This window comes from Mustela nigripes, chromosome 4 (genome assembly GCF_022355385.1).
Source record: "Mustela nigripes isolate SB6536 chromosome 4, MUSNIG.SB6536, whole genome shotgun sequence".
NCBI lineage: Eukaryota > Metazoa > Chordata > Mammalia > Carnivora > Mustelidae > Mustela > Mustela nigripes.
In genome coordinates, this window is record NC_081560.1 from 22,287,405 (window position 1) to 22,313,403 (window position 25,999).

Genomic DNA, 25,999 nt, shown 5'->3' on the forward strand with positions numbered 1-25,999 from the left:
TTAAAAATGGGATCTGAGTGAAATATAACTGCTGGTATACAAGTTCTAATTCAGAAGTAGATTTTAACTTTTTACTAATTATCAACTATATGAATTTGCCCCCATATCAAAACAAGAGGTTAAAAAGTGCTTTCTACTATAAAAGTTCACTTTTCATGTCTGTACATTTGGGGGACAAAGACCATTCTTTGCTTTTAAATGCACGAAAATGACGTGACTTCACTGAAAAAGATGAATTTCCATCAGACTATTATTTAATACTGTCCCAAATAAACAGTGCTCAGGCTAAAAGGCATTATCAATAAGGGAAAATGAATTATTCAGTATAGAAAGAGTTAAATGATTTCTTTCCAGAATTCAGCACTGTGCTCTCATTACCAGTTGGATTAATTACTGGTCCTGGAGAGTTTTGGAAACCCAAGCTACTCAATGTGCTTGTTAGGGAAGGTTTGTCTTTAATCCCCAGAGGAGACAATCAACAGGATCAGCAAAGGTAAAGCCTACCCTCTCAGGCTGTCCTTTAATTGGGCCGCAACAAGCTTTCCCAGTCTCTCATTCTGATTTAGGGTTCTCTATGGGCTTAAAGTGCTCTGTTTGGTCAGTAAACCCACCCCAGACCAGCAAACAGTAGAAAGTACTACTCCTTCCAGGGCACATTCAGGGAAAAAAAAAAAAAAGATAAATTCCTGCTAGTGTCAGTCAAGAGTAAAGATTATGTGGAAACCATTGATGTTTTCAAAAAAGATTTTCTGAAATTCTAAAAAGTTTAATCCACCCAAAATGAGAGAATTCTCACTATGTTAGAAATTTTCCACTTATAAATTCAGTAAATTCTTTGCTGTCCAATAATGCATTACCCTTATATATTTCCAAATGCCCATCTGCTCTCATTCTATCTTTGCTTATACCAGAGTCTAGGATTTTTGTGGCCCCTAGTGTCTATTTTGATTCAGTTACCAAGAAAAGGCTTCTCAAAATGTTTGCCAACTCCCCCTCCATTAAAAAGATGAGATTATACATAACAAATTTCATGAGAAGGCTGCTGAAATAAAACTGTGCTGGCAGGTGATGTTTTCTATAGACTACAGGGAAACAGGAACGTGGCAAAGGAGGAAGACTGGGGAATTTTCAGACTGTGCCTTCATGATTTTAATTTTAAATCATGACCTTTCAGGTCAACAGATTCAATTACATTCAAATTGATATTTAAAGGGTATTAGAAAGCAAAAGCAAAATGATTTTTTTGTTTCTACCACCAACCTCTGTTCATAGAGATAATGAAAGTGACTTTCCTTATTAGAAACACCAATCCTATATCCTCCATTCCCTTGTAGTCCCAGCAGAAACACTGGTTCCTTTTAATCTCATTTCCCCATAACATTCCCACAGAAACATGGGAAAAACAAGTTTGGGAGGAAAGATAAGTTCAGAGAATAGGAGGGACAGTTAATGAAGACACTCATTTCGAGACTCTTCTCTCAAGCCAACCCTTCTGCTGTCTTCGCACCCCATCAACCTATCAAACTGTTCCCTCGTGTTCATCAAATTGCTCTTAAAATTCTATCTTCCCTTTGAAGGAGTTTCAGATTGGTCCGTTTCTGCTACCTCATCTCAGTTGTACTCTTCTGTACAAAAATCTAGATAAACTAAGTCCTCTTCTCCATCTGCCTTTCCCAATGCAGTCACCTGTCAGCAGCAGAATATCCCTACTTACACACCAAATTCTATGCGTTTACATGAATACATGATGGAAAGCACAGTTTTATTTTTTTTTAATTTTTTAAAAAGATTTCATTTATTTGACACACACACAGAGCATAAGCAGGGGGAGCAGTAGGCAGAAGGAGAGGGAGAAGCAGGCTCCCTGCTGGGTGGGGAGCCCAATGCAGAACCTGATCCCAGGACTCTGGGATCATGACCTGAGCCAAAGGCAGACCCTTAACTGACTGAACCACCCAAGCGCCCCTGAAAAGCAGTTTTATGTGATGGAAGAAAACACAAATGGTACCATATTGTACATATTTTACTAAAACTCACTTTATCCACTCAACATATTGTCACAGAGATCTTCTCGTGGTAGTGCAACTAGAAAAATCTCATTTTTAAAAAGTAGTTCCCTAGTATCCATGATATAGATTTTCCGATTCTTTAACCATTCTCCTGCTGATAAGCATTTAGGTTATTTACAGTGCTTGTAAAAATGTTTCTTTGTGCACAGGTGTGGGTTTCTAGCAGGGAAGTGAAATTGCTGGTTAGGTGGCATACGCATTTAATTTTTTTTTTTTTTTTAAGTAGGCCCCATGCCTAGTGTGGAAACCAACTCAGAGCTTAAACTCACAACCCTGAGATCAAGAGGTGGATGCTTAACCTACTGAACCACCCAGATACCCCTGCATTTAACATTTTAACACACACTGCCAAATTGTCCTCCAAAAAGTGCCAACACCACTCCCATTAACAATATGCACAATACCTATAGTTTCCAAACCCTCCCTCAAATTTTGTTACCCAGCTTTCTTATTTCGATTCATTGAATGTGGGGGAAATGATAATTATTTTAATTTTCATTACATGAAATTGAGAATCTTTTTATACATTTATTGATTTTTCTTTTGTTAATTGTTCAGAATGCTTTACTTCTTTTTCTAATTATCTCTTTCTTATTAATCTGTTCTGGATATTACCACACTTTGCCATATAATCTGTAAATATTTTCCTCTAGTCTAGTTGTAACCTGCATATAGAATTTATATGCCTATTCCCCTCTATTAGTATTCTGAAACATGTCATTATTCTTTTACTCTACTCAAAACATGCTTATGTTCTACTTAAGAATTCAATACTTTTGTTACCAATAAATTTGTTAGTCTCTTAATCTCATCCTGCCTACCTAGTATTTACAAAATGTCATCATATACATAAACATTTTTTGATAAATTAGATGGTAGAAAAGGCCTACTTTGCATATAGATTTTGCCATTACAGTAGGGAGAAGCAGTTTGGAACTGTTACCTACAACAGTGGTTCTCAAAGTTGGCTGCACACTGGAATCTCCTGGAAAGTTTAAACACTATACATGCCTGGATCTCGGCCCCAAAGATTCTGTTTTAATTGTTCTGGAGTATGGCCTGGGCACTAGAATTTTAAGTTCTCCAGATGATTTTACTATGTGGTCAAGTTCGAAGACCACTCTATAAATATATTTTTTATCATAAAATATACATAGCATAAAATTTATCCCTTTAATATGCACAATTCAGTGGCACTAAGTGCATTCACAATGCTGTACAACCATCGCTCTGACTTCCAGAATTCATTCATCATCATCCCAAACAGAAACTCTGTATGCATTAAGCAGTAACTCCCCATTTCTACCCTTCCCCTGGCCATGATAAATTCTACTTTCTGTCTCTATGAATTTGGCCATTCTAGATACGTCATAGAAGTGGAATCACACACAATATTTGTCTTTTAATGTTTCTACTCTTTGGGTAGAAGAGGCCAGACCTATGCTTTTTCAAAACAATACTCAAAAAACCTAAACTGACAGCTGACTAATATTTTCAAAGTAAAACATGTCAAGCCATGTGGATAACTTCTTCTTAATAAAGCAATCACTGTGCTGAATGTTTCTGAAGGTTTTTCTTGAAAACTGGTGAGGAATTACTATCCTATTGCATCATCAGCCCAAGGGAATATTAAAGCAACAAAGACTGCCCCAGTGAGAGTAAGAGGAGGACAGTAAGTTCAGGTGAGGAAAGGGAAGAGACAGGGAAAAGTAGCAGAATTTTTAAAAGTATAATTACTATAGAATATTTATATTAGTTTTAGGTGTACAATATATTGGTTTGACAATTCTAAATATTACTCAGTACTCACCAAATAATGTAGTTACCATCTGTCACCATACAATGTTATTACATTATTGACTATATTCCCTATTTTTAAAAAAAATTTATTTATTTATTTGACAGAGAGAGCGCACAAGCACAAGTAAGGGGAGCAGCAGGCAGAGGGAGAGGGGGAAGCAGCTCCCTATGCAGGGCTCAATCCCAAGACTCTGGGATCAAGGCAGATGCTTAATCATTGAGCCATCCTGTCCCCCTATATTCCCTATTGTTTCACCTCCATGACTTATTTTATAACTAGAAGTTTGTACCTCTAAATCCCCTTTATCTATTTTGCCCATGCCCCCACTCACCTCCCCTGTGGCAACAACCAGTTTGTTCTCTGTATTTAAGAGTCTGTTTTGTTTTTTAGATTCCACATAAAAGTGAAATCATAGAGTATTTGTCTTTCTCAGGCTGACTTATTTCATTAGCATAACACCCTAGAGGTGCATCCATGTTGTCACAAAAGGTAAGCTCTCATTCTTTTTAATAGCTGAGTAATATTCCATTGTGTATATACCACCTCTTCCTTATCCATTCATCTGTGGGTGGATACTTAGGTTGCTTTCATATCCCGACTATTGTAAATAATGTTGCAATAAACACAGGGGTGCATATACCTTTCTGAATTAGTATTTCTGTTTTCTTTGGGTAAATACCCAGTAGTGGAATTACTGGATCACATGGTATTTCTATTTTTTAAAAACTTTAAGTTTTTTTATTTAAGTAATTTCTATACCCCACGTGGGGCTTTAACTCATGACCCAGAGATCAAGGGATGCATGTCTTCTGACTGAACCAGCCAGGCGCCATTTTTTTTTTTTTTAAAGAGAGACAGAGAGTGCAAGCGGTGTGGGGAGGGGCAGAGGAAGAGGGAGAGAGAGAGCTGGTTGTGTAACCAACTGCGACACCCAGGTGCCCCAGAGTACCAGTATTTTTAATTTTTAGAGAAACCTCCATTGTTTTCCACAGTGGCTGCACCAATGTACATTTCCACCAACAGTGCGTAAGTGTTCCATTTTCTCTACATCACCACCAAACTTATTTCCTGTCTTTTGGATACCAGCCATTTTGATTGGTGTGAAGTGATATCTTATTGTGGTTTTGATTTCTTCCCTGACAATGAGTGGTGTTGAGCATCTCTTCATGTGTCTTTTGGCCATCTGTACGTCTTTTTTGGAAAAATGTCTATTCAGGTTTTCTGCCCATTTAAAAAAATTGGATTGTTGGGGGTTTTTTGGTATTGATTTGTATAACTTCTTCATATATTTTGGATATTAACCCTTTAACAGATATATCATCCGTAAATATTTTCTCATATTCAGTAGGCTGCCTTTTGGTTTTGTTGACCATTTCCTTTGCGTGCAAAATATATTTATTCTGCCACAGTCCCAATAGTTTATTTTTGCTTTGTTTTCCTTGCCTGAAAAGACACACCCATAAATATGTTGTGAAGGCAATATCCAAGAGATCACTGCGTATGTTTTCTTCTAATAGTTTTATGGTTTCAGCTCTCACATTTAGGTCTTTAATCCATTTTGAGTTTTATTTTTATGTATGGTGAAAATAAGTGGTCAGGTTTCATTCTTTTGCATGTAGCTATCCAGTTTTCCCAACACCAAGTGTCTTTTCCCCATTGAATATTCTTGCTTCTATGGTCACAGATTAATTGACCATTAATGGGGTTATTTCTGGGCTCTTTGTTGTATTGATCTCTGTGTCTATTTTTGTGTTGTTCCCATACTGTTTTCATTACTATAGCTTTATGGTATATTTTGAAATCTGGACTTGTGATATTTCCAGCTTTGTTGTTCTCTCTAAAGACTGCTTTGGCTATTTTGGGTCTTTTGTGATTCCATACAAGTTTTAGGATTATTTGTTCTAATTCTGTCAAAAATGCTATTGGAATTTTGATAGGGGTTGCACTGATCTATAGATTGCTTTGGGTAGTATGGACATTTTAATGATATTAATTAATTATTTAATTAATTTTTGAATTTTATGTAGGCTCCACATCCAATGTGGGCTTGAACTCATGATCCTGTGATTAAGAGTTGCATGCTCTACCAACTGAGCCAGCCAGGCACCCTTTAATGATATTAATTCTTCCAATCCATGAGCATAGTATGCCTTTCCATTTGTTTGTGTTGTCTTCAATTTCTTTCATCAATGTCTTATAGTTTTCAGAATATAGTCTTTTACCTCCTTGGTTAAGTTTATTCTGAAGTATTTTATTCTTTTTGGTGCAATTGTAAATGGAATTGTTTTCTTCATTTCTCTTTCTTCTACTTTGTTATTAGTGTATAGACTACAATAATTTCTGTATATTAATTTTGTTTCCTGGAACTTTACTGAATTTATTTATTAGTTCTAATAGTTTTTCGGTGGTGTATTTAGGGTTTCCATATAGTACCATGTCATCTGCAAATAGTGACAGTTTTACTTCTTCCTCACCAACTGGATGCCTTTTATTTCTTTTTCTTGTCTGATTACTGTGGCTAAGACTTCCAGTACTAAGCTGAATAAAAGTGGTGAGAGTAGACATCCTTGTCTTGTTCTTGATCTTAGAGGAAAAGGTTTTTCACCACTGAGTATATGATGTTATCTATGGACTTTTCATATACAGCCTTTATTATGTTGAGGTATACTCTCTCTAAAAGCAATCTGTTGAAGTTTTTATCATGAACAGATATTGTATTATGTCAAATCTTTCTCTGCATTTCATGAGATAATCATATGGTTTTTAACCTTCCTCTTTTTAATGGGATGTATCACATTGATTTATTTGTGAATACTGAAGCACTCTTGCATTCCTGGAATAAATCTCATTTGATCATGGTGAAGAATTTTTTCTTAAATGTATTGTTGAATTCAGTTTGCTAATATTTTGTTGAGGATTTTTACACCTTTGTGCATCAGAGATATTGGCCTGTAGTTTTCCTTTTTGTAGTGCCTTTTTCTGGTTTTGATATCATGGTAATGCTGGCCTCACAGAATGAATTTGAAAATTTCTCTTCCTCCTTTTTTGGGAATAGTTTAAGAACAAATTTTTAAAGTTTAAAGAACTCTTCTTTAAAAATCTGGTAGAATGCACCTATGAAGCCATTCGGTCCTAGATTTTTGTTTGTTTCTTGTTTTAATTGTTAATTATTTTTATTTTTTAAAGATTTTACTTATTTGACAGTGAGAGTACAAGCAGGGAGAGCAGCAGAGAAAGAGGGAGAAGCAGGCTACCTGATGAGCAGGGAGCCTGATGCAGGACTTGATCCCAGGACCCTGGGACCATGACCAGAGCGGAAGCAGACACTTAACCAACCTAGCCACCCAGGCTCCCCTGTTAATTATGTTTAGAAGTATGTATATGTATGTATGTATGCATTTATTTATTTATTTAAGTAATCTCCACACCCAGTGTGGGGCTCAAACTCAGGACCCTGAGGGTAAGAGTAACACACTCTTTTGACTGAGCCAGCCAGGTACCCTGAAAGACTTTTTAAAAAAACAATTCAGTTTTAACTAGTAATGGAAATGTTCAAATTTTCTATTTCTTGCTGATCCAGTTTTGGAAGAGTGTATGTTTCTATGAATTTACCCATTTCTTCTAGGTTGTCCGATTTACTGGCATATAATTTTTCATAATACTTTCTATTTCTATGGTGTCAGGTGTTACTTCCTTTAATTTCTAATTTTATCCCTTTATCATTATGTAGTGCCCTTCTTTGTCTCAAAAAGGACTGCATTTCAACTGGGAATCCTGTATTGTTCTTTCCAGAGATGTTTCTTCTATAATTACAATTTTTGCCTGGATCTCTTCTAAGACAAATTCCAAGAAGATTTACAACTTCCCAAGAACAAGAGAATCCTACTGGACTCAAGTGTGGTAAAGCGCAGAACTGACTGCTCACTAGCAAAATCATAATCATTGCTTAAAGGCTTTAAGCAACGATGTAATTCCTAAATTCAAAGTGCAGTCTGGAATTAGCAACAGCACCAGCATCATCTTGGAGCTTGCTAGAAGGCAGAATCTCAGGTCCCACTCAAGACCAACTGAGTCACAGTCTGAATTTAAATGACAAGACTCTCAGGTAGTTCTTATGAACACTGAAGTTTGAGAAGCACAAATTAGCCCATTTTCTGGTTTCTGGTCTGAAGTATCCTACAAAATTTTGCTAACCTGGCTTTCAAAATCTCTGAAAAAGATGGCATCATTGTTTCATTGCAAATGAATCCTGGGGTTGCAGAATTTACAACAAAATAATGATTTCTTCTGCTAAGTCTTATCTTAACCTCCTTCAACTCTTATGCCAGGAGATAGGCAGATATGGGACAAGTTCTAGCCACTATTCTTAAAGGTACCTAGAAATGCAAGTTTTCATTTTAGCACTAAAAATACTATAGAGCTATGTATTTTTTACCACACACACACACACACACACACCCCTTCATCAGGATCAAGATATGTTTATAACAGTTTCTGTTTCTAAGTAAATGTTTATGTAAACATTCTATTACTAACAGTATGATATGTATACCAAAACCAAAAGTTAATAAAAAAACAACAAAAACTACAGAGCTGCTTCCTAAAAGAACAAGAGCATTTAGTTCACACAGAACTTAAGATATTCTATCATATGTAATTTCAATTTGTGTAAGAGACAATTGTGATAGTTGTCTTTAAGGGGCGCCCGTGTGATCAGTCATTAAATTCCTGCCTTTGTCTTAGGTCATAATCCCAGGGTCCTGGGATCGAGCCCCACATCAGGCTCCCTGCTCAGCAGAGAGCCTGCTTCTCCCTCTCCCACTGCCCATTCATGTGTTCCCTCTCTTGCTGTCTCTCTGTCAAATAAATAAAATCCTAAAAAAAATTTCCTTTAAAACAGTAAATGTTTAGCATAGATTAGCTGAAATACTCAATTTGAGTAATGTAATCACAATATAGTTCGAGAGAGAGAAAGCACTGGCAGTAAGGACTCTACCCTTTAATACCATTTCTGTTTGTCACTAACTTGCTTCATAAATTGCTTCCTCTCTTTATGCCTCAGTTTTTCAGTATATTGTCACCTGTATTGTCCCACTTCATTGCTGAGCCAAATAAAAATTCCAGGTTCACTAACTTTCTGTAAGTGAAAAATGGGTGAGAAATGATATGTTCAGGTTACTCAAAAGTTAATATAGGTAATATAAACAGTTAGTATTAATAATTGGCAATACTATCTTTGTGTGATGCCTTCATTTTCAAAGCACTTTCCCATATAATACCTCGTTTTTTCTTCCTCTGATTCCATAAAGTAGGAGGGCATATAGTATTCTCATTTTCAGAAGATAAAACTGGGAGCCAGGGCTGTATGTGGTAGGACTGGGACTAGAGACTAGACCTTCCAACTGTAAAAACCAGACTAATTCTCAAATTTGTAAAGAATTAAAATAACGGAACACATTACATTAGAACAGTATCAAATACAATTTACTCTTTGGATGACTGAGAACTCATCTTAGGGTTGCATACAGAATTATGTTTGTGAGTTAGGATCATCAATATAAACATTAGTTATTTCCACTGCACTCAGTGCTGATAAGATGATGCATAGAGCTGTCTGGTTAACCGAAGTCCAGCTCTGTTACAGTGCACTTTTACCATTCTGGAATTTTATCACTTCAAGGAAGTCCTGAATCACCCATATGGTCCGAATTCTAAAATTGGTGTCCAATTAAATTTACTTAGTCCTTCATGGCTACTGACCGCATGTGAGTTCTGCTTCCTTGACTATAAAAGAGGAATGATATATACACTCTAGAGAGCAAGGATTAAATGAGATACCCCTGTAAATAACTTAGTAGTGTGCCTTCCAAAACATCGTAGCTATAGAAGAGAAAAATAAGAGAAATAAAGAGAGTGTTGACATCTTTACCCAACATAAAGTTCAACACACTTATACTTTAAAAAATTCAAGTTTAGGGACACCTGGGTGGCTCAGTGGGTTAAAGCCTCTGCCTTCAGCTCCGGTCATGATCCCAGGGTTCTGGGATCGAGCCCCACATCAGGATCCCTGCTCAGCAGGGAGCATGCTCCCCCCGCACCCGCCGCCTACCTCTCTGCCTGCTTGTGATCTCTGTCTGTCAAATAAATAAAAATCTTGGGCGCCTGTGTGGCTCAGTGGGTTAAAGCCTCTGCCTTCGGCTCAGGTCATGATCTCAGGGTCCTAGGATCGAGTCCCGCATCGGGCTCTCTGCTCAGCAGGGAGCCTGCTTCCTCCCCTCTCTGCCTGCCTCTCTGCCTACTTGTGATCTCTCTCTGTCAAATAAATAAATAAAATCTTAAAAAAAAAAAAAGATAAATAAATAAATCAATAAAAATCTTTAAAAAATTCAAGTTTAATATAAATAAAGAAAATATTTTTTGTGTTTCGATGGTTAAAAAAGTAATTCATGCTTATTAGACAAAGAAAATAAACATCACCCATAATGCCACCATGCACAGATAATCACTGTTAATATTATGGTGTGAGAGTAAATAGGTTTATATTGCTCTGAAGTTTTACACACATGCAACACACATACACACACGTGCACGCACAAGTTTTGTGTGCATGTTTTAAACAAATGAAATTGATTAACTCAATTATGTATCCCCTGAAAAAAAAATCTAACCCTCTCCCAAAGAACCACAATACAAAGCACTAAACAAAGTACTAAATAAAGCACTTGAATTAGAGTACATAAGAAATGTTATTTTTACAAGCAGTTAAAAACTACCAGAACTCTGTCCCACAGCAATAGAGAAAACGTCAGCATTTTTGGTATCCAATATTTCACTGAATAGAAAATTTCTGGTCTCTTTTGGGAGCTGCTCATCTTCTCATGTAAATTCTAAACATCACCACTATAATTTATTCAAGCACTTTGTTCTCAGATTTTCCTATTGTAAACAATGCCATGGACATACATCCTTGCTTACCTGGAGGGCGTGACATATACAAGGTTAAATTTTGATATGCACAGGAGAGAGCACAACACCTCACATGCCTAACAGAGTAGTCTTAATCAGAAGCTTAGTTAACCTTATAGATACCTTGTATCTGAGGCACTGAGTAGATTCCGTACATCAATCAGGTAAAAAAAAAATTTTCCTTATTTTCTTTAATTAGAACAGTCTTAAGGATAGAATAATAGGTATGAAGTGACAGGAAAAAAGTTAAGCTAATGCTTTCCTTTCTGAACCATTATTTAGATATTCTTCAAGTGTTCACAGAAAGATTTGTGAATCCAATAAGCAAAAGATCCCAATGTAGCTTTACAAACTAATGTATTGCTTTAGGCCAAGTGGTGGGTTCAAACTCAGCAGGAAAAAGTGCCATCTCCTGATTAGCAGCGTGCATGTCTGCAGCCAGGAACCACGCACTCAGGAGATTTCCAATCCAGGCACCTACCACGCTGGATGTGTTTTACTCTGACTCTTAGGTCATCTACTGGACAGATACTGTTATTTAGAACTGAGAGGTTCTTCAGGTGCCGCGAGCTGTAGTGGATGGCAGTCAAGAACTCTCTAGGGCCCTGCTCTCGAATTCTAGCTGAAGAGATAGCAGGTAAGTATACATGTTAATGAAGATGATTTCAGGCAGTAATCGGTGTTTCCAGGACAGTAAAATAGGAGATGTTCTGGGCAGTGACTCAGTAGCAAGGAGAAGCTCCATTAGATGGGATAATTGAGAAAGGCTTGTCTCACGAGGTGACGTCTGAGCCAGACTTTGAACAGGATAAGGTTAATAAGCACGTAATGATCTGGGAGAACAACATTTCTGGCAGAGGAAACTGCCAATCTTAAAGAATGGGCTTGGAGTGTTTTGACAAAAAGAGGGCCAGGGTGGCCAGAGCACAGTGACTGAGCAGGAGACTGAACAAGGGAGCTGGAAAAGGCTGGATTCTCGGGTTAAACATGGCCTCAGAGGCCCCAGCAGTCTGAATTTGACTCTAGGTATGGTGGAAAGCCATTCAAGGGCTTAAATAAGACAGTGATATGAGCTGATCTAAGTTTTGGAAAAAACCTCTGGTGGTTCCGTGAAGTACAGACTTCAGCGGGGTAAGAGTGGCAAAATGGAGAGCAACAGAATCGATCAGGTGAAATAGTCTCTATGTGAGAGATACTTGGCTTGGGCGAGGGCGGTGACAGGAACTGAGAAGAATGGTCAGATCCAGGGCCCATCTCAGAGCTGAACTGACATGATGTGCTAATGACTCATGTGGGAGTGAGGGCAAAACAGGGAAACGGAGGGTTGCTCCTATGCCGGCACTTGAGTGACCAGATGGACTGTGGTGCTGGTCACTGACATGGGGATTGCAGAAGGAGTGGAATGGGGCAATCCAAGGTTCTGTGTCTGGGGCATGCTGGGCACTGGATGTCTAGAGTAAGCGCTATAAGCTGGGCTATAAACAGGATACAGAGGGGACATAAAGCCCACAGGACAGATGAGACCACTTGGAAAGAAACTAGAGAAACAGATATGCCAATCCTGATCACTGTGAACAGGAGGAAGAGCCGGCAGAAAAGCTGAGAGCGAGGCAGGAGGACATTCAGGAGAGTGTGCGGGCAGAAAGAGAGAGCAGGAAGTGTTTAAAGGACGGAATAATCAACTGTGTTAAATGCTGCTGGAAGACTGAATCCGATAAGAAAACCCACAACTGGGTTTAGCAAGAGAGGAATACATTAATAAAGAAATAAGGTAGGAAAATATGTTATAAAAAGGGCATATGATCTTGCCTAAGCTATCACTTTCAAAGCTGAGATACTTAAAATGGACAATCTCAGCAAAATTCCTGAGCAGTGCTGATTTATCAGGCTAAGTGCATCTTGACTTCCCTCGTCAAAGCAAGAGGAGAGAAGCAATGACTCAGAAGGGTATCCTGAGTTTTCCATTCTTATTCCCCAGAGAGGGGAACCTTCCTTGGCGACAGCGCGGTGATATTCAGAATTTGGAAAGAGGAGCAACTTAGCCCGAAAGACTAACAGTTTACTTGCCCTGCTTGGTGGTGGTTCATCAAAGTCCTGACAGTCACCTGTCCAAGCAAACCAATTCCGAGCTACGAGTTTCTTTATGGAACCCAAGGGCCCAAAAGAAAGGAAAGAACTGCCAACCATGGAGGACAGCATTCTTCTGAGGCTACATTCTCTACCCCAAGGCTGATACCCTGCCAGACGCTGTCAGACCCCAACCTGTATCTCTCTCTCTTGCTGGTATCACTAAGCATAAAACTGAGAAGGCCCGCCCACACCCGGGCGACTTGTCTTACTGTCTCCTCCTCACTTCCCGCCCCTTACCTGGGTCATTTTGTCCACAGAGACCGGAATTCCATCGATGGTGAGAGGTGGCAGCTCGGAGTTAACCTCCTGTGGCGCGGGGGCGTGTTCTGCCAGGGCGGACTCCAGGTCTTCCAGGATCATGCTCTTGTACTTCCGCACCTGCAGGGAATTAAGGGCAGCAGTAAACAAGATGCCCAACAACCAGGGAGGGTTGGTGCCAAGCAACCGGGGAGGGGGTGGGGCTGCCTCCCTCAGCCACGGTGGAGCCCTAAGAGCAAACACTTCTACAACTAGCAGACAAAAATACCCGCTGGCCCCAAAGACATCACACTGTACAGAATTAAAGTGAATAGATGATGAAATTGCAGGTAATAACAGTAGAAAGGAGCCAGACAGAAAAGTTTTACAGAAATACTGCTTCTTGGTTAAAATCACATTTTTTCATTCAACGCCAACCCCATTACCTGTTCCAGATCTAATAGGAATGGCGTTCTTTATTCTGAATTTCCCAGGCCATTTGATAAAACCTAGCTGTGACAGTTCACTACCAAAATCACTTCCAAGATCACCAGGGACTTATGTCTCTAAAACTCTAAGCAGCCTATCTGAACCTGCCACTATTTTCCTGCAAGGTCAGAATACCCAACAGGTGACTCAAGTGCTCGAGAGGCTGAGCTGAAAGGCACTGGGGGGGGAGAAACAAGCCCTCTATACTGTAGCTGGGAGTCAAAGGTACCACTATCAGCAAGGCCCCGGGCCAGAGAGAACTCCACAGTCATGCCCTCCTTCTTTCTGGTCCTCCCTGGTGACAGAGTAGCCTTCAAATCCATGATGTCTCTGTAGCTCTGACATACCCAGGTCTGACCCAGGAATCATTGTTCTGACTCCTTTCTTTCCACTACTAGTGAAAGGTCTCTTCAAAGACAGAACTTAACAGCAGCACGTTTGTACATACACACACTCCTCCATGATGAGCAGAAATGGAAGGCAGACATGGGATGCTACAACCACCAATAACGGGTTCATTCACTTATAAGAATACACAGGGGATAAAGACACCTTAGGGGATAAAAAAGCAGCCATGGAATTGTGGAAATATAACAAGATGGGATAGGAAAATTAACCTGCTTTCAGGGCTCCAGCCATTATCTTAGAAAAAAGGGAAGAGAAAATGAGGTATCCAAAAATTACGACAATATTAAGTCCTGGGTTTTCTGCTCCAAACTGGACTCTCGATCAGGACAAACTTTCTTAGAAATATCTCATTATGGGGCGCCTGGGTGGCTCAGTGGGTTAAAGCCTCTGCCTTCAGCTCAGGTCATGATTCCAGAGTCCTGGGATCGAGCCCCGCATCGGGCTCTTTGCTCACCGGGGAGCCTGCTTCCCTCTCTCTCTCCATCTGCCTGCCTCTCTGCCTGCTTGTTATCTCTGTCTGTCAAATGAATAAATAAAATATTTAAAAAAAAAAAAAAAGAAATATCTCATTATGATGATTAAAAAGGAACAGTTCCCATAATCCATCTCAACCGTGTGGAAAAGTGAAAATTACTGTTGCCTACAAAGTACAACTTTTGCAGTTGGAGAACCTTCCAAATAGGTAAACAATGAAGGGGATGACAGAAAAACCGTACAAACATGTTTAATCATTATCATCCTAGAGATTCAGTTTTAGCCTGGTTTCTAAAACAAAAGAAAGTTTCAGAAATCATTGCCAATATATTTACTGTAACATAGGCAACTGGTGCTGCCATGCCAACGTTAAGGACTTTTATTTTCTGCTTTCTAGATTTCTGTATCCTATGTAGAGTTTTTATGCTACCAGCCCAGATGCAGTCTTTGAACTTTAATCTATCAGGTTAAACCATTATATCAGTATGTAGGCCTGTAGTAAGAGTAATGATAATAGTATAAAAATAAATTTCACCATGCTAGAAATACCTGGCATTTTCAAAGACAAGAAAGCATTAGATTATTACTATTACATTAGCCAGTTTCAAACAATTTTGGCCATTTTTATGGATCAGTAAAATTCTAGGAATTTGTATCAAGATTTGTATCAAGATCACCAGGGACTTATGTCTTCAGTTCAGCATTTTGCTGAACTTATCAGTGTTACCTAATTCCTTAAAAATATCTTGAGTTTCGGGGCGCCTGGGTGGCTCAGAGGGTTAAGCCTCTGCCTTCGGCTCAGGTCATGATCTCAGGGTCCTGGGATCGAGTCCCGCATCGGGCTCTCTGCTCAGCAGGGAGACTGCTTCTTCCTCTCTCTCTCTCTGCCTGCCTCTCTGCCTACTTGTGATCTGTCTGTCAAATAAATAAATAAAATCTTTAAAAAAAAAAATAAAAAAATTAAAAAAAAATAAAAAATAAAAAATATCTTGAGTTTCAAAAAAAAAAAATTGCTGGTAGAGCATTTCTCCAAGTAATTTACAACAAAATAACTTCAGCTGTGACCACTGTGTTTTTAAGGTTGCTCGGTAAACTTTCCCAGAATGATCAAGCTAGTTTTTCAATTCGTTCTGACTAAGTCTGAGGACTTAGCGGTCCTCAGATGCATATTCTTTCTCATTTATCAGTTCTCTGAAATTGGGATACGTCTTGAAATTGCTGTGGATGAGGTAACCTGAGGCCCAGCTGTCCCAGGCTGCACATCTATGAACACTGCTGTTCTCTCTAGGAGCATGAATGCAACCCCTTGCCTCTTCAATCAACAAACCATTTGAGAAAGGAATGTTGAGTCTTGGTTGCAGTTAGATAATCTCCGCAGTGATCTTTCTGGTAAGATCAAGAAACACCAGCATCAGTCTGTTGCAGCTTGGAAAATTCTAGAGACAATAGCGGAGTGCTCTTTAAAGTCATGAAGCTTGGGGCGCCTGGGTGGCTCAGCAGGTTAAAGCCTCTGCCTTCAGCTCAGGTCATGATCCTCTAGTCCTGGGATCAAGCCCCGAATCAGCAGGGAGCCTGCTTCCTCCTCTCTCTCTGCCTACTTGTGATCTCCATCTGTCAAATAAATAAATAAATAAATAAATAAATAAAGCCATGCAGCAGCGCTCGTGCTCTTGATGGCAGAGAGGACGATATTACATGAAATGTCACAGAAGATGATGACTTTGCAACAAGAAGTTATTCAGAGTCACTGGGCTGTGGAAGTGAAGAAGTTTTAGGAGTATCGGTTTATTTCACTTTCCTTTTTTGATACTATATAAAATGCAATACAATTAAAATCTATGTCTAAATAAGCATAAAATAAAAATTCTAAGTGATCAGCGCTGTGCTAGAGTCTGTCAATGTTTTTTTAGTCTTCATGGTACACAAATAATGGTGCATCTTTATAAGTGATAATGTCATGAACCTGATGACAGAGAGGTTTGTTTTTCCAACTTCTATCTTCTATTCCAAAACCACAGCTTATGCCTTTGTTACTTCATACCAATGTCACTGTCAACTAACTGGTTTTACAAAGTTAAAAATCACTTAAAAACAAAAACAAACTCAGCTGGTCTGCCTACCAATCTCTTTTCCCCCAATTCACCCTATATGCCTCTGCTATTTATAAAATATCTGAGCTCTGAGGTGCCTGGCTGGCTCAGTCAGTAGAGCATGTGACACCTGATCTCGGGGTCGTGAGTTCAAGCCCTATACTGGATGAAGAGATTATTATTTTTTTTTTAAGATTTTATTTATTTATTTGACAGAGAGAGAAATCAGAAGTAGGCAGAGCAGCAAGCAGAGAGAGAGGGGGGAAGCAGGGTCCCTGCTGAGCAGAGAGTCCAATGCGGGGCTCTATCCCAGGACCCTGGGATCATGACCTGAGCCAAAGGCAGAGGCTTAAGCCACTGAGCCACCCAGGTGCCCCTAGGATTACTTTAAAAAAAAAAAAAAAGTATGTAATAAAAACTCCAAGCCCCTTTGGGAGCTGTATGATAAATATATATATATATTTCTGAAACACTGGCTTATGACAATCAAACACAATTTATTGAGCACTTACTATGTGTCAAGCACATATACATTGTCTTAATTAATCCTCACATAATTCTATAAGGAAAATACTAGTATACCCATTGTGCAGCTAAGAAAAACAAGGCTTAATAAACTTAAGTGACTTCCCCAAATCATATTGCTAGTGGCTACAAATCAAACTAATTTTTAACTAGCTCCAAAGCTAGTATGTTCAGCCACTTTGCTATCATTTATCTTTTTTCTCAAAACCACTTCTACAGGTGCCCCCCTTCTCATAGGATGAAGTCCAAACTTCTCCGGCCAGCACTGCCACCTTTCTAATCATTCCCCACTTTGCCAAGACTCCCCCAGTGGGGCCTCAGCTCTGCCTGCCCAAGCCTGGAGACGACGCAAATGACACCCTCCTAGCTACTCAGTTTCCTCACTAACTTCTGCAAGTTCTTTTCTACCTCTGGGCCTTTAATTCTGCTTCATATAAAAAAGTCATTCATCTTTCAAGGCCCAACCCAATTTCAACTCCCTGTAAGAAAAATTCCTAAGTTTTCTTGTCATAATTCCCTTACTTCTTTAAATTTCTACAAAATCAAATGATCACTTATATTCTTACACATACCATATACAACCAGTGTGTGACATCACCATCATTACTTAACATGTGTTTTGAAATAGTTCACATACTCAGACACGTGCAGATGATACAGTAACAAACATTCTCATAATTACCAGAGGTGGAGGGTGTTCAGGGTATTTATAAGAGCCCTTAGAGTTCTGGGCATGGAACCGGCTTGCTGCGGATTTTGGAATTGGCTGCTACCACTATAATACCAATGGGCCCTTAGGCTGCAAAACCAGTTCCAGACAAGATACCATAATTCTTGTGTGTGCCTGAAGCCTTTCTGCAGAAAAGACGAGTCTTCAGAAAGGTCCCATGAAGGATCAAAAAAGTTTTTCTTACCTATATGCTTCCCTGAGATTAAAAATATGTTATCATCTCAGATATGTGAAAATATCCCCCAATGCAGAGCTGCCCTCAGACCCACGATCCCAAAGATCGAGATCCCACAATCTCAGTGCCACCTGGCACTGAGCCAGGCCACAGGCTATATGCCCCATGAAGTTGTTGGCTTTCACCCTATTCTCTCTCCAGCCCCAGTGTCAGCCTCTTTTGTCTCCTGCCTCTGTCCAGATGTCTAATTTTCCTCTCAACCCCCTGGATCCTTAGTTTGGGACCTTGAAGCCTCACTGGACTTAGAAGGATTCCTTATTTTGTATCAAATTGTGTTAGTTATTTGCTGAGTATGTAAATAAGTGAAAAATTTTTATTTCACTGTTTTTAAAATTTTATTTTATTTAAGATTTTATTTATTTGACAGAGCTCACAAGTAGGCAGAGAGGCAGGTGGGGGGGGGGCGGGGGGGAGAGCAGGCTCCTTGATGAGCAGAGAGCCTGATATGGGGCTCGATCCCAGGACCCTGAGATCATGACCTGAGCCAAAGGTAGAGGCTTAACCCACTGAGCCACCCAGGTGCCCCTGCTATTTTTTAAAATTTTAATTCCAGTATAGTTAACACAGTGTTCTATTAGTCTCAGGTGTACAACATAGTGATTCAGCAATTCTCTACATTACTCAGGGCTCAACATGATAAATATTCTCTTTAAGCCCATCACCTATTTCCCTTCTTCTCCACCCATCCCCCTCTGGTGACCACCAGTTTGTTCTCTATAGTGAAGAGTCTGTTTTTTGGTTTGTCTCTTTTTTGTTTGTTTTCTTTTCATTTGTATTTTCTTGTTCATTTGTTTTCTTAAGTTCCATATATGAGTAAATCATATTGCATTTTTTACATTACTATTTTTTAAAATATGCTTCCACATTTTCTGTAACTTGAAGACATTTTGAAAAACCTATATAAAAAACTGAATGACTTAGAACAAGAAATCATAACCAACTCCAGAGTCCACTCATCTACTGGGAAAGAAGAATTGAAGGCTGAAACATGATTTCAAAGAAGCTGGTGACAATGCCAGGGCTACATCTTGCCTCTGTGCCTGTGACTAATTTCTGTACCTGTAGAACTGGTTAGTCATAGCCAGCATATCCCCATCTAAATGCTACGGATTATTGACTCTGAGGAAAGAGCTCCACCTCCAGAAACTCCTGAAGTTCTTCTGGAAAAAAATGGAAATTCTCTATTCCTCAATAGAATATTTCTAGGCCTATTCCTACCAACTCTATAGAAGACGGCTATGGCAGTAAGCCAAGAACATGCCCTCGGGGCACAGCAGCTTAAAAAAATCTACTATTTGCCAATGCTTTTCATGCCAGCTCTCTATAAACACATATAGAGGATGATAATAAATTTTAATTTCTACTGCTCCTCAGTGAGGTGGGTAATATCCTTATTTTGCACATGAGGACAGTGAGTCACATATAGGAAAAATCAATGTGGGGAACTACTCAAAAAATCAAAACTTAAAAACAGTTTTCACAAATGCGGAGGTTTTAATTATATGTGCCCACTCTAGTTAATACCAACCCACGGGCAAAACTGAATTCGCTTGTCTAAATGTTAACAATGCTGCCTTTTAGGTGGGAGCCACACCTTCACTAAGAAGGATATTCGAAAGGGCCAAAACACCCAATGGAGTTGTTCCAGAGGTCCTTTAACTTTTTATTTTATTTTGTTTTGTTTTAAAAAGCTGAGGCTTAAGGAAACAAAGGTTTTAAACTGCAAAGAGAGATGCCTGCGTGGCTCCTTCAGTCACATGGCTGCCTTTGGCTCAGGTCTTGGTGCCAGGGTCCTGGGATCGAGGCCCCCATCGGGCTCCTTGCAGTGGGAAGTCTGCTTCTCCATTGCCTGTAGCTCCCTCTGCTTGTGCTTTCTCTCTCTCTGACAAATAAATAAAATCTTTAAAAAGCAAACAAACAAAACCTTCAGAGAATATTAGATCTAAGAGGCTAGATCCCAAGCAACTTAAAGAAACCTTGAGTTTCTAAATAAGGCAATCTCATTATACATTCAAGTCAAAGGCCCTTTCTGAGAGTTCAGCTAGTTTTAGGTTACTTCCCTACCTCACATTGCAAATACATACATGGCATACGTGATCTCTGAACCCAGCAGTTCCTCCAGCCAGCTAGCCATCAAACAAATACTATTCATCTCCTCTATGCTAGCCACTGTGCTAAGAAGAGCTGGGGGCAAATCGGAAAGCAAATGTATCCATCACAGTGTCCCATTACTGTGCATATTTCAATCTAGCAGAGAAGACAAACACAAAAATTGTCATAAAAATGAAAGTATAATTAGAAACTGGGACAAGCACTATAAAGAATGACACTAGCTAACTTCACAGTTCTTTACATCTCAAGGTCTCAATTGAGATCCAATGCAGGATCATAACTTAGAAGTCAAATCTGCATGGCTGAGTGCTGCCAAACGTTTAAGATGCTTTATTCAGGCAACAAATGCTACTCAGCAACTACGCACCCATGGCAGGGGCAATGTGTGGTACTGGGAGCATGATGGAGAACAAAGTAGATCCAGTCCCTCCCTCCGAGCTTACAATCTAGCTGGGGATAGAAGTTAATCAAATAATCATACAAATAAAAGCACATCAGTAGTAAGTACACACAGCACTGTGGAGAAGCAGAAGGTGGCTTCATTTGTTCCCTTTTAGAAGAGAAAGCAAGGACTAAGAAAATGAAATTAAATTTGAAACCCCATATTTAATACCTTGGACAAACCTATGGGAGATGTAATATTCCATCACCTTGAACCCAAATCTTGACAGCGGCTCTACCATTCAGAAGTTGGCGGGGGGTGGTGGGGCGCGCCAGGGTGGCTCAGTGGGTTAAAGCCTCTGCCTTCGGCTCAGGTCATGGTCGCAGGGTCCTGGGATCGAGCCCATCATCAGGCTCTCTGCTCAGCAGGGAGCCTGCTTCCTCTCTTCTCTCTCTTTCTCTGCCTGCCTCTCTGCCTACTTGTGATCTCTCTGTCAAATAAATAAAATCTTAAAAAAAAAAAGAAGTTGGGGAATCTTGAGCCAATAACTTAACCTCTTTGAGCCTGTATTCTCTTCCAAAATGCAAATAATTGTAATATGCCTACATCTCAAGGTTATTGGTAGAATTATTGAGAATATGTTTACTTCTAAGTTTTATAAATCTGCTTTATTACACAAATGTTAGTTACAACAATCCTCTCCATTCAACAATTCCATAAACATGTATAAAATGCAGATTTACTTTTAAAGCAGGCCCAAACTCTATGTATGGTTCTGTAAGTTGCTTTGTTCACTTAATCATCATCTCCACATGATAAAGTTAATAGAAAGACTTATGTCATCATACTTAAAGGCAGTGTAGCAGGCCTATCTTGGCACAAGTCATCAATTTATCTAACTAATCCCTTATCTTTGAACATTAAGGTTATTCTGAATTTTTTTTAAAAAATACTATAAAGAATACAGTGACTGATATACTTGTACATACATCTTTGCATATTTGACCGATTATTTCCTTAGGATAAAATTTCAAAAGGAAGTTGAGTTAAAAAGTATACATCTGGGGCACATTTTATACCGGTTGCCAATCTGCCCTCTAGAAAATTACACCAATTTAAACTGCCTGTTTCACATGCCAACACTGGAAGCTGTACATCTTTTTCACAGTGTAAAGTAGTTTTCTGTTTTAATTCCCGTTTCTTTGAACATTTTGTTTGACACTTGTGCTTCCTCCTTCCATTTACGTCTTCTCTTTTGTCTTTGGGTGTTTGGAAATTATGAATTTATATGAAAAAACTTTAATATACAGAAAGATGCTGAGAACGATAAAATAAATCCTTCTACCCTCACCACCCAGATTCATTAATTGTCAACGTTTTGGCATAATTACTTTATCTGCCATCTGTACACATACACACACGCATGCACACACACACACACGATATTCTCTGGGCTAACCACTTAAAGTATATTTTATTTCATTATTATTTTTAAAAGATTTTACTTATTTAGTTGAAAGAGAGAGAAAGCACGAGCTGGTGCGGGTAGCGGCGGGGGGCGGGGGTGCATGCAGAGGGAGAGGGAGAGGCAGACTCCTTGCGGATCAGGAAGCCTGACTCCAGGCTTCATCCCAGGATCCTGAGATTGGAGGCAGATACTTAACTGACTGAGCCATCTAGGCATCCCCACTTAAAGTATATTTCAGACACTGTAACACTTCTAAATACTTCAGCATGCATCTTTGAAAAACAAGGGCATTCTCATACATAACTAGAGTACAATGATCACATCCTACAAAAATATCAGAATTCCTTAGTATCACCTAATATCTAATCTATATTCAAACATATCTTTGGGTCTTTGTTATTCATCTGTTCATAATTTTATTAATTTTTGACAGCTCTTTATAAAGAACATTAATCATTAATTTGCTACTTACTGTGTGATCCTGAACAAAATACTTAAGCTCTCAACCCTCAATTCCTACAACTGTAAAGCACAAATAATAACATATATATCATAGGGTTATTTTGATGATTAAGTAAAAATCATAAATATAAAGTGCTTAGCAGAAAACAAGTACATTTAACATACTCAACAAACTGCAACTGCTGTTACTAATTTTATGAAAACATTTTTTCCATTTGTTGTGAGTCACTTAGTTTTGTTTACAGTGCCTTGCTATACACTCCAGTTGTGGACAAGAAAGTAATATGGGCAAAACACAGTATGGGAAAATAAATGGAGCCCTAAAATATAAGAAAAAATTCAGCATTAACTATTAAAAGGACTAGTAATGTTTCCAATCCTCTTTCAACAAACTCTTAAAATAACAGACAATCTTGAATCTGAAATCTAGGGGCGCCTGGGTGGCTCAGTGGGTTAAAGCCTCTGCCTTCGGCTCAGGTCATGATCCCAGGGTCCTGGGATCGAGCCCCGCATCGGGCTCTTTGCCGCCTGCTTCCTCCCCTTTCTCTCTGCCTGCCTCTCTGCCTACTTGTGCTCTTTGTCTGTCAGATAAATAAATAAAATCTTAAAAAAATAAAAAAATAAATTAAAAAATCTGAAATCTATTATTTCAAAGATGAACAGCCCTACTGAATTTTAATTTTTCTAGAGTTTTTCAGCAGACTATAGCTATAAAAGCAAAAAGGAAGATGACAGCTATAGGCAGGAGGACAAAATACAAGTACCAGTTTTAAAATTATTAAATGAGATTATACAAAGTGCTTATAACTATACTGAGAACATAGTAAGCACTCAATAAATGTTAGCCATCTAAATCATCTCCTTAACTATTAACAAGATTATATGCAATACATTGCATACTGATTATGATAAACAATGGGCTCTAATTACTTAATATGACTCTGAATATCAGTAAATCTTAAGATTATATTCTGTATCTTGAAGGTTAAGAGGAGTTACCCAAAGTATCAGAGTAGTGTCCCCTTTGAGGGATATACTTTTTTAGTTTTGAACATGTTTATTCTACTGAGGTTTACATATGCTTTAGTTATTTTATTTTCTTACTGAACTGTCCACTTAGTTGAGGTTCTTAATTTGTAAAAACAGATTAATGCACAGCATTTCCTTACAAGTTTCAATCTTTCCTTAACTGTGACTATGACTCATCTAATTTCTAAGACTATATATTTGCTTTCTTCTCCCTTTTCCTCAACTAGCATGCTAGAAGTTTTCTTTTTTATTGGACTTTTCATAGTATCACTTCTCGAACGTAACAATTCTACTTTTTCTGCTCACGAACTCCTTAATTTTTTTCACTTCCACATTTACTTAACCTATTTTTTCTTAGACTCATCTTATTCCCTTTCCAGCTTCTTGAATTAGATGTTTATTTCTTTTCCATCTTTCTTGTATATAAAAAAAATTAAGGTAATGAATATTCCTTTGAGAACCAGCTCAAACTGAAACCTTTAAGTTTTGCTTTTATATTATCTAAACAGTCTACAAATTAAGAAGTGTTTTTATGTACTATGTGGCTGAATACTTTTTCCTGTCTATCTTTTGATATTAAGCTCAAAATGTTCTGTATCATGGTGAAAAATATGGCCACTACTGGGTATTTACTCAAAGAAAATGAAAACACTAATTCGAAAAGATATATGTACCCTTCAAGTTTGTTACAGCATTATTTACAATAGCCAAGATATGGAAGCAACCCAAGTGTCCATCATGCATGAATGGATAAAGAGGTGGTGTGTGTATATATGTACATATACATATGCACATAATAGAATATTATAATACTGGAATATATAATGGAATATTACTAAGCCATAAAAAGAATGAAATCTTGCCTTTTGCAACAACATGGATGTATGTAAAGGGTAAAACGATAAGTAAAATAAGTTAGTCAGAGAAAGACAAATATGGTATGATTTCACTCATATGTGGAATTTAAGAAACAAAACATATGGATAAACAAAGGAAAAATAGACCAAAAAAAACCAGACTCTTTAATACAGAGAACAAACTGTTGGTTACCAGAAGCATAGCGGGAGGGGAGAAGTGACTGAAATGGATAAATGGGGTTAAGAGTACACTTAATCTTGATGAGCACTGAGAAATGTACAGAACTGTCAAATCACTGAATTACATACTTGAAACTAATAAAACACAGCATGTTAATTATGTTTCAATTTTTAAAAAGAGAGATCTGTAGTTCTAGCTGAAAAACAAAATTGAAGTAGTTCCCTGGACCAAAAACCTCCCAACCATATGGCCTGTATAATTTCTGCATTTTACAATTTATTAAGATCTTCATTGGGGCCTAATAATATATTTGGTCAAGTCTTATAACCCATTCATGTAATTTTTCAAATATGACATATTCTCTCCTTATACAGTATTAATGCTAGCATACATATTTTATATTAACCTTATTCTTTTATTCAGATCCCTATATTCTTATTATTTTCTTCCTTAATCTGATAAAGATATTAAAGCCTCCTGCCATTGTCATGCTTTATTTTTTCTTTTATTTGTAATTTTTTGATCTACACACTTTGCTTTAATGTTTGAGGCAAAAAAAGGTGCATTATAAATTTATACTGTTTATCAATATCAAATTACCTCTGGTTCTTAGTTAATACTTGTTTAAGGATTTGGCTTTGACTGATATTAATGCTATGATCCATGATTTATTTTTTGTAGGTATTTGTCTGACACACCTTTGCCTATTATTTTACTTTTAACATTTTTAACAGCTTTATTGAGATTATAACTCACATATCCTACACATTAGTTTCTAATGGCTGCCACAATGATCATTAACTTGGTGGCTTAAACCAACAGAAACTCATTCTCTTAGTTTTACTGGGCTAAAATCAAGGTTATTGGCAAGGCTGGTCCTTCTGGAGGCTTTAGGAGAGAGTCCATTTCCTTGCCTCATCTAGCTGCTTCTAACCTGTATTCTTTGGCTCCTGACCCCTTCCCCCCTTCCCTGCATCCAACCTTTTACTCCTACCAATGCATCTTCTACTTCTTTATCAATCTCCCCTTGTCTCCCTTTGATAAAGACAATGTAGTTAGACGTAGGCTATACCCAGATAATCCAGGGTAATCACCCCATCTCAAGATTGTTAACCTAATCACCACAAAGTCCTTTTTGCCATACACGGTAACACACAAAGATTCCAGGAATTCAGATCTGGATATCCTTGGGGTCATTATTCAGCCTATCAGACCATACAATTCATCATTTAAAGTGTACAATTAAAAAAAATAAAGTGTACAATTCAACCTTCTTAAGTATATATGTAGGGATATGCAAGCATCATAATCTAATTTTAGAGCATTTTTATCCCCCTAAAATAAACTCAGCACT

General features: G+C 38.3%; 1 protein-coding gene across 9 annotated transcripts in view; it reads right to left on the reverse strand.

Annotated features, from left to right (window-relative positions):
* Positions 1-25,999, reverse strand: part of NRF1 (nuclear respiratory factor 1) — a 151,396-nt gene that overhangs the window by 51,180 nt on the left and 74,217 nt on the right. For all 9 annotated transcript variants that reach the window (XR_009403752.1, XR_009403753.1, XM_059396412.1 and 6 more), the window contains exon 5: positions 13,204-13,344. Coding sequence is in view for 7 of the 9 variants with exons in the window: in XM_059396412.1 (XP_059252395.1) it covers positions 13,204-13,344 (141 nt within the window). In the remaining 2 variants the exon portion in view is untranslated. The remainder of the gene's footprint in view (positions 1-13,203; positions 13,345-25,999) is intronic.